The sequence below is a fragment of the Belonocnema kinseyi genome, chromosome 1 (genome assembly GCF_010883055.1).
Source record: "Belonocnema kinseyi isolate 2016_QV_RU_SX_M_011 chromosome 1, B_treatae_v1, whole genome shotgun sequence".
NCBI classification, from domain to species: Eukaryota; Metazoa; Arthropoda; class Insecta; order Hymenoptera; family Cynipidae; genus Belonocnema; species Belonocnema kinseyi.
This window is the reverse complement of record NC_046657.1, coordinates 167,602,484-167,612,100: the sequence shown is the minus strand read 5'-3', so window position 1 is coordinate 167,612,100 and position 9,617 is coordinate 167,602,484. Positions and strand designations below refer to the sequence as shown.

General features: G+C 34.5%; 1 protein-coding gene across 1 annotated transcript; it reads right to left on the bottom strand.

Annotated features, from left to right (window-relative positions):
- Positions 1-567: 567 nt before the first annotated feature.
- LOC117169545 (muscle-specific protein 20-like) lies at positions 568-2,062 on the bottom strand. The gene is made up of 4 exons (XM_033355969.1): positions 2,033-2,062; positions 1,398-1,609; positions 1,042-1,162; positions 568-882 (listed from the first exon to the last, which is right to left on the bottom strand). The coding sequence occupies exons 1-4, from the start codon at positions 2,060-2,062 to the stop codon at positions 691-693; spliced, it is 555 nt and encodes a 184-aa protein (XP_033211860.1). The 3' UTR covers positions 568-690.
- Between the last annotated feature and the right edge of the window lie 7,555 nt (positions 2,063-9,617).

Below are 9,617 nucleotides of genomic sequence, written 5' to 3'. Positions count from 1 at the left end.
TTTTTCAACGCTTTGCCTCAAAATTGGTTCAGACAAGCCAGAAAGTACATTTTTCTAAAATAGAATAAACTCTCCATCTCACTATATGAAGTTTTCACAAAAATGTTAGGGGTATAATAATAGAAAGAACTAAAAAGATAGATCTAAGTAAAAACAGACTGGTGATGTTTTCTTGCAGTTGAATTCTCTTTCCTAAGAGGCGAGATTTAAAGATGAATCCAAAAATATATACGTGGATTATAGATTCATAACAAGGACTATTTTAGACCGAATGAATGACCAGAAATTTATTAAACAAAGCAAAAGTCAAAGAGAAGCCATTAAAAAAAAAGATCCATATTTTTAAAAAAATTGAATAAGTTCTGAACATAAGAAAACTGTTTATTCTGCGTAAAAATGTATAATAATTCAAGCTTCTCTATTTCTAATTCATCTTCCTTTCGCTTCATGAAACGAAATAACTTTTAACAATATGTATACAATCCTGACAAAGTTACTAAACTTTTTCATTTTTTCTCAGAAAAATCTGGGCCGGATCAAAATAAAAAATTGGTGGTTTAAATAATAGAGATGTATTCTTCAGTTATAAAAGGTAAAATTAATATTTAATTATACATTAGGCTAATATATTATATACATACGAAATAAAAATTAATTAAGAGATAAGCGCGGATTGGAAAAATAAATGATTTACTTTCCGAGAAGGATTTTGCGACTAGCACCCATGTTTGATCCTGCTTGCGTTGCACCTTTGTTAGAACCAGCTTGCAGACCAATGACCGTCTGGCCAGCCTTGAGCTGCTCCTCCGTAAAGTCTCGTTTACATTCCTCAGAAGGTTTTGGTCCCAAATAAGGTCCTTTCCATTCCGGGTGTCTGTAGGTCTAAAGTGACAAAAAATTCAATTTTAAACATTATTTTTTTTGCTTACTTTAGAATAAAAATCAATTCGGGAACAAAGCTCAACTCTTAACAAATTTTGCATACGTCTTGCAGTAATTTGCTAAAAATTTTCAGAAAGCTAAATTTGACAAATTCTGTACCTGACGACCGAGGGAGAATAATGTTGTTGTGACTTGGGATATGTCCTTTTTATCATACAGGTCTACTGTCTGGAAAACATCAATGTCAGCCACCCCATATTCCTTTAGAGCCTTTTGGAATCTGTGAATAGAAATAACTTGTTATCATAATTTAAAGACTATGAAACATAATCTGTAGATTATTATTATCATGAAGTAAAAAATTAATCAATAATACTTATGCCAATAATTCTATTGACTTGTAACGGTGCTTGCAATTTGCGACAGAGAAACTTAGGACAAAAATAAACTTAAATAACTTCAGTATCTGAACATTAGATGAATTTTTTCGAATGTAAAAATGAAGGGGTACTAACACGTTGATGTTTTCCATCATCTTGAATTGTCCGCCACTGGTATTGATCTTGGGAATCGATCCAGGAGAGATTTTATTCATCAGCTGACACAGAACTTGTCCATCGTGAAGGACGTCTTCGAAGGTTTCTCCTACGGGGAATTTCTTTCCCAGGATGGCCTCGATCCATTCCTGAGCCTCCTTTTCCTGCTCCAAGTTACGCTTGCTAGCAATCTGTAGAATCAGAAAAAAACCCACTTAGTATACAATTCAGTTAAAATAGAAGTAATTCCTAGGTGTTCCTTTCTTTTTAAAATGTTAGATAGGTGAACAACTTTAAAGGATATGAGAAACCATGGCCATTAAATCTATTTTTGTACTACATTAGCACCAATAAAAACCACACTATGAATAACAATCTGATTCTTGGTACGGATTTAAGCCCAAAGATTAAAAGACGCGCACTTAATTTGCAGTAAGTAGTGATCAAATTTTGACAAGCTTGGCTATAACAATTAGAAGAATTACAACCGCTATTTTAACACCTAGTCACAATCTGGTCACTTGATGAACAACTTATAGCCCAACTATGACGATAGTCAACCACAGGTGGTTTTCTTGGGATAACGAATAAATGAGTAATTATGGATGATGTACCTTGGCACGGACTTGACGTTCTAGAGCCATGGTTGCGAAGTTCTTGCGGGGTTCTCAAAGAACACTGACGTGCCGATAGCGACTGTCGGTCGTTTTTATACCCAGGACAACGAAGTATGTTCAGCCCACGCCTTTCAGGAACCGTACAACTGGGTGAGAGAATCTGCCACAACGCTCTTGCCACGATTTTCGAATCTATTATTAGAGGGGTTATTCATTTGGTCAATTAGGTTAAATGAGGATTCTTCTAACTTTTTTTCTTCAATCAGTCATTTATGTTGAATTTCTATGAATGCACTGTTTTCCTTTCTGCATAAAGTAACTGCATAAAACGTCGATTGTGCTCTAGGTATACAAGCTGCTTAAAAGTAAAAACAATATTTATAATAGCGTAGTGGTGAAACTATTTTCGGTCAGCCAGTAGTACAAGTCGACGATTGTAAAACATTCAGATAACACAAATTACCATCAAAAAGAGCATTTAAATGTCAACGTTATACTCTAGGACTAAAAGGGAGTCCTGAAAATGTTGAATAACTGATAAAGGATTTTTATGGGACTGGCCTTCAAAAACAAGTTTTGAGACAGAATTTTATATGAAATTTCATATATTTGAAAATATCTTTTTTAAATATCTGCGTGAAAATGTTGCTATTTTTAATTTAAGTTGACAAAATTTCCTGCAAAACTAAAAAGAATTTTCTAACTGAAATAGATCCTTATTTATCGCTTCCTGAAATATACAAATTCTTTTAGAACTCCATTAAAGTAGTTTTTTTAAATGTCTCTCTTCCTTACACTCTATATACACTTAGAAAATCTTTTCATTAAAATTTACCCAATTAGTTCGGTAAATGGAGGGCATTACTGCACTTAGATAAGGTTTACTATTATTTTGGGATTTACAAAAGAGTTATGTAACATCTCAAGTCCAAAAGTGAAAATTCTGATATAGAATAATGGATATAAGGATTGCAATATTTTCGTACCAGTATATCATAAAATAACGAAAAGTAGTGAACATTTTTATGAAATGAATGATATAAAGTTTATTTTCATGTGATATTAACCATTCACTTAAAAGAAATTATAGATTGTAACATTTTTTAAAGATTTTCACTTTTATTATGAGAGGAATTACACAACAATAAGGTATACGGCGAAAAAGAAATCGCACCACGATATCGCAAAACCTATATATTAAAATAAAGCGCAATACGTTAACGTACAAGCAGGTTCCGAAGCTTTGTACGATATTATAATGCACCAGCATCGCTTGACCAATACTAGAACCCTCGTATATATAAAATAATTATATGATGTAAAATCTTACAATGTACGATATCACGATTTTACGCTATTATAATGCGATAATTACGATATATAGCGCAGCAATTACAGTATATATTGCAATTCTTGCAATATTGTTTTCTTCGCATAAAATGAGAATCGCTAGTCCCCCGCCCGTGTAGAAATAGCCCGGTTTGACCCGACCAGAAGAATGTTTCTGGCCAGAATCTGACCAGGTCAAACCGGGATAATATTTTGTTAATTGCCCGGCCGGGATCTGGCCGAGTTCCCACCGGGACCCAGTCGGGTCAAAAATGGTGCATAATAGAAGTATCATACCCTTAAAAACATCTTAAGAAATATCCACAAACGACTGCCGTAAGTGGGTCGTTTGTAAATATCTGACAGGCAAAATACCAATTTTTTGTGTTTTACATGTTTGTTTATCAATTATGAAAGAAAAATTAAACTAATTTTAATTATATCGTTTCCTACTTTTGGTTCTGCGGTTCCCAGACTTGCCGTGACTGCGAAATCGTTGACCAAGTTCTTTTTTATTTTTAAACATAGTTTCCCAGTGAAATTATACTTATTTTTTTTGTGATACGATTTTTGATTATTTTTAATGTATTTATATATTATTTTGAATAAGCAAAAAACCTAATAAAAAGAGAAATAACTTTTTCCGAACGAGGTTTTGAATTACCTTATCATGCTTGCACGTAATAACGATTCGGCGACTTCCGGAGTCTGTAATGCTAAAAACGGAGTAAAACGTCGGTGGTCGCCAGGTTATCCATTAGGAAATTTTTTAAATTTCACAAAATCGTATCCAATTTTCTGGAGCAAGCGCATATTTTTAAAGGTAAGTGAATTATTTTGTTAATAAGTAAGCATTATTAATATTCTCAAACGTTAATGTTAAATCAATTTTCTAAACCGGTTTCACAGGTTAGGATGTCACGTGAAACCCCTGAAATTTATTTTATCTCTGGTAAAAAACCTATGCAAACTAAGTTACGCTCAAGGTAAATTTTTTATTCAATTTAACTTTAATTTCTTACAATGCAATTTCTTACAGAAACTTAAGAATCGTAACCTATATTTTAGTACTTACATTGAATCAATGTTTGTAGTTAATACATTTATTATTATGAATTGAAATTCCAACATCTTTTTACAGGTGGAAATAAGTGCTGACAAAGATTCTTATCTCTATCAATTGGTAGAATATGTTCGCTGTGATAAAAAAGCTCCAGTAAAATGCGACCGAGGAGCCCAGTCAAAAACCGGTCGGATTCCGACTGGGTTACCCTATTTGTATCCGGGATCCGATCTGGTAACCCGGCCGGGTGTACCCAGTCGGCTCCCGGTCGGGTTACCAGATCGGATCCCAGATTCCGGATACAAGCAGGGCAACCCTGCCGGAATCCGCCCCGAACCCGGACATAATTTCTACACGGGAGTATAAACTTTAAGATTTTTAAGTTTCGCGTAATATTGTACGACTTCAGAAAATATTCAAATATATAGATTAGTTTGCATTTTGATCTTATTACCTAAATTCTGACCTAATTTAATGTAACAGATGTTGTATAAACTTAATTTGTGAGTTTTTAATGTTAAATTTTGCACAAATTTAAAATATTGAAAATGGAATAACTTACGATTTAAAGGTTAAAAAATTAATAATAAAAAAATTATCCAATGTTTTTATTTACTTCCTCTAAATTTATAAGCCCACTTATTAATAAAATGTTAAAATAAGCAATTTCCATAAAACGGGGGCCAGATATTTTTCGTACAGCTCTGACGCACTCACACTTTAACTTTATAACCGAGATTTTGTTCTCTATATTCTAATTTTGAAATTAGCCGTGAGGTTTAGTCGTTAGCGATCGAATGCGTTAAACTTAGATTAAGTGGTTCGAAACCCGTCACAGCGTTTTCGATTTTTAAAAGCGTTACTGTCGTTAAAAGCGTGCGACTATATTTTATGTAATGTATTGTAATTTAATGTAATTTTTAAGCTTAATTGTGTAAGGATGTGTGTAGTAGTGGATGATCTTTCACAGAATCTGGTTGTTGAAAGAATATTTTTTTGCTGGCGCACGAAATTTTACAAGACTGGGTTGTAGAATTCATATATTTAGAGCGGTTTGATTGAAACTGTAATTAACAGTTCAACTCATTTTACCTAAGTGGTAGGTAATCGACATCTCACCTTACCCAACTGTCAGCTAATCTTCATTATCTAGTTGTATTATTTATACTGAATCGCGAATGAAATTATAATGAATTTATATGAATAATAATTGATATTTTCGTATCAAATATTGCCCTATTTCATTTTACATGACTGAAAGGGAAATTTAAATAAAATGCCGTAATATCCTGCGTTTACCGAAATAAGTTATATAAAATTTAACACACAAATATTCTCGTTGCATGTTTTTGAAACGACCTTACTTCTTTAAAAAATATTTTAAAACAATTTTATTCATATTGTTTTAGTTACAATTATAAATTTTTCACGGAAAGTTTTTTATATATTATTTTGACTTTGTAATGCTGTTTTACAAAATTCACTAGAAACGAGCAATTTCTAAAACAAAATTTAACTCTTTTAAACGAAGTTAAAAGGGATTCACATATCCTTTATTAATGAGCACCCAGGGCCTGTTTTCAATGAAAAACTAAAGGGTTCCATTAAATAAGAGAGCGAATAGTAGAACGGTAGAGAGGGGTTAATTCTAGACGTTAAGGATTGGGGCCCGGAAATCGGCGTGGGTATTTTCGAGAAGGCCAAACACCAAAGACTCTATTGACACCTAAAAATACTTACAAAAGATTAATTTTTCATAAAGTCATACCTACGTGGTAGAGAGAGGTTGATTTTAGACGTTATGGGTTGGAGCCCAAAAATGCAGAGAGAGTATTTTTGTGGTGCCCAAAAATCATAGACTCTATTGACACGGGCAAATTAAAAAAAATTATTTTGCGACAAACTCATATCTACGTGATAGAGAGGGGTTTGTTTTAGATGTCAAGGTTTGGAGTCTAAAAATCGAAATGGGTATTTTGAGAAGCCCAAAAATCATAGATATAATTACATATGATTGAATATTACTTAGATATGACTACGCAGTAGAAATGATCTTTTTCGGAATTTTACAGCGGTACTACCCGAAGAGAAATTTCAATAGACTAGTTCACGGAAGCGTGTGATTTTAGAGCACGAAATTTTACGTGATTTAAAATCTCGGACTCTGTGATCTAAATTTGAATTTTGTTTCTAGTGCGTTTTTCAAAAATAACACAAAAATATTAAGTCTTATTTAATATTCTTTCAAACCTTTGACTTATCTGTCGTTGTTTGGGCTAAAATTACAAGTTTGGATGCATACAACCTAAACAACTTATTCTATTAAAATAGTTTTAAACAAAATTGTAGATATTTTAACCGGCTTGAATTCTAATTTTATTCTGTTCTCACGTATCTGTATTCGTTTAGCATAAAACGAAGTATTCTATTTTTGAATAACATTTGCGATAGATAAAACCATAACCGTTGGTCAAAGAATGTTGTTTAAGAAACTCGTTCTTTCTTTTAGGACCTAAACATGTGTGCCACAGCTCGATTTAATCCGTTAATTTTCTTAGAGTTGTCGTGTTTACGGACGAACGGACGGTGTCTTAAAACGTGAAAATCCGTCCAAAAACTACAGCATTAAATTTTATAAAATGTTAATACTTTATTAATCATAAATTATAAAATCATGACATTGGCGAAAAGTGTAAAAACGAAAACATTAACCTTTGTTTTGATCAATCTTCGCTTCAGGAACAACCGAATCTTTTCTTTTGGTTTTCGCAAACATCGAAGATAGCGCTCCACGCAGGGACCGCGGCGAATAGAGAGGAAAGTGGTGGCAGAAGAAGAAGAGAGTACGAGTCAAGCTGCCCGGCCGCTCCGCTCGCGTTATAAGACTTTTTTTTAATCATTTATATTTTGTGAAATAATGCAGATAAAAAATTTCTGATCGCACCCATAGAAGATCAGTTAAAGAGCTTAGAATCCATCACAATGCAAAAAACGATTTTTTGCCTAGTAGGTCCCTTTTCTCGGAACGCGTCACATATGATGATTAACTTTATATTTCATTGTGGATATGGAAAAATTTCTGAGTTAAATTTTTCTTAACTTGATTGGCATTTGTTTCACCAGCCATTCATGAATAAATTTTGTTTATTATTACCAAGATTTTATTTTTAAACAAAAAAAAGAAATTTTTATACCCAAGAGATGCATTTTCATCAACATTGTTACATTTTAACGACATAGTTGCACTGTTAGAAATGTTTGCAATAATAGTATATACATGGCCACATTAAATTTCCTATATTTTAACTAAATCCATTACATTTTATAATTTTAGTATACTTACATATACTAAATTTCTTTAATAATGATACATACATACTAAATCTGTTAAGTGTGCAGTAAATTTCTGTAACGTATATGAATTTCATAATTTCTGTCTACTAAAATTCATATATGCGTTTACTATATTCAGCTGCGCAAGCGCGTTTCGATTCACGTGGGTCGCCCAACCTGGCCATGGCAGGCTCGCGAGGAAGAAAAAGGTGCTTTTATAAAATTTTATACCCTTGCGGACAAAGTTGAGAAGAAAATTTTGATTTCAATCCTGAAAGAAAAACAACTAATACGAATTTTCATTTATATTAATTATTTTCCTAAGACAGGAAAAACAGAAGATAAACTTTACGTCGATTTTCGACAAAAGATTCTCTGCAACAAAAGTTAAGTTCACAGGGTAAACTTCACACAAATATCGGTTAAACTTTCTTTTGTTTTTCCATTACAAACGCATGTTTTTTTAAAGACGCAAAGTTGGCTAAACCAAACTTTATCGCTCTAAAAAATTTCCTGCCACAAATTGTTACGGGTTCTCTGTCATTAGTTCTCTGTCATTAGCACCCGCTTCCAGCGAAATCGCAGTAAAATTTCAGCAATAACCACGTCTCACAACCGTGAGATAGGTGGTTACAATCTGTAAAGGAATCAATACGACGATCCAGCAAAAGCCTCGTGCACCCTAAGAACACGGAGTGACCCAAGGACAACCGCCTTCTGCATTTTTCCCGCAAGTGTTCTAGCATATTGTTGACACGCAGAGATGCTTTTTAGGCTATTAGCAAGTGAAAGCTTGGCACCTCCAAGAGCGCCGATGATAAGGACGATCAGTTTAACAGTATATTCCGTGTACAGTCGTTGCAACTCCCTTATAAGGTCTCGATACCTCTCTTTCTTTTCATTCTCCTTGGCTATGATGTTTTTGTCAGCTGGTGCCGAAAATTCGATAACGAACATGGTTCGCTTCTCGAAGTCAAGAAGAACTATGTCAGGCCTCGAGTACGCAACAGAAACAATTGTCGAGAATATAAAGTTACAGTATATGCGGCACTTCCCATTCTCGACAATTGACTCAATTTCCCTAGGAGCATTTAGAGGAGCGATATTAAGGTGAATGCTTTAGAAGTGACAGAGATGGTAATAAAGTACTCTTAGTGCCGCATTGTGCCTTTGAATGTAGGTCGTTCCCGCGTGTGTTGGACAACTGGATAGTATGTGAGCTAAATGCTTGGGGTGTGCATGGCACGCCCTGCAGCTATCATCGGGAATGTCTTGGCTCAAAATGTGGCGACGGTATGTTAAGGTGGAAATGACACCGTCTTGGCATGCAAAAATGAAACCCTCTGTACCAGACTTCAATCCGGGCGATTTAAGGAAAGCAAACCTTAGCTCACAAGACATTGACTGAACATTTCTGTGGAAGATACCGTGCATCCTCTTATCGAGGAGCTGTTCACGAAATGTATTCTCTTGTGCTTTGTTAATCCGGGCTTTCAGGAGTGAGTACTCGAGATAGATTAGATTTGATGCATTTTGCGCACCCCTAATACTGAAGTCAAGTCCGAGTGTTTCAGCAGCCTCCGCCGCTGCTTTGTACAGAAATGCTCCTTCGCCCACTTCTTCGTGATTCCTGACCATTTTAAGAAGAGGGTCTCTTCCATTTGCAACTCTATGTGCTGTACCCAGAATAATCCTGTGGTGAAGACATTCAAGACTCAATATTCCGCGACCCCCTTGACGGCGTGAGATGTAGACTCGCGGAACGGAAGACTTAAGATGCATTCTTTTGTTCATGTGCATAACCTTTCTTGTCCCGATATCAAGAGATCTGAGCTCGTTCTTCGTCCATGGAACTAC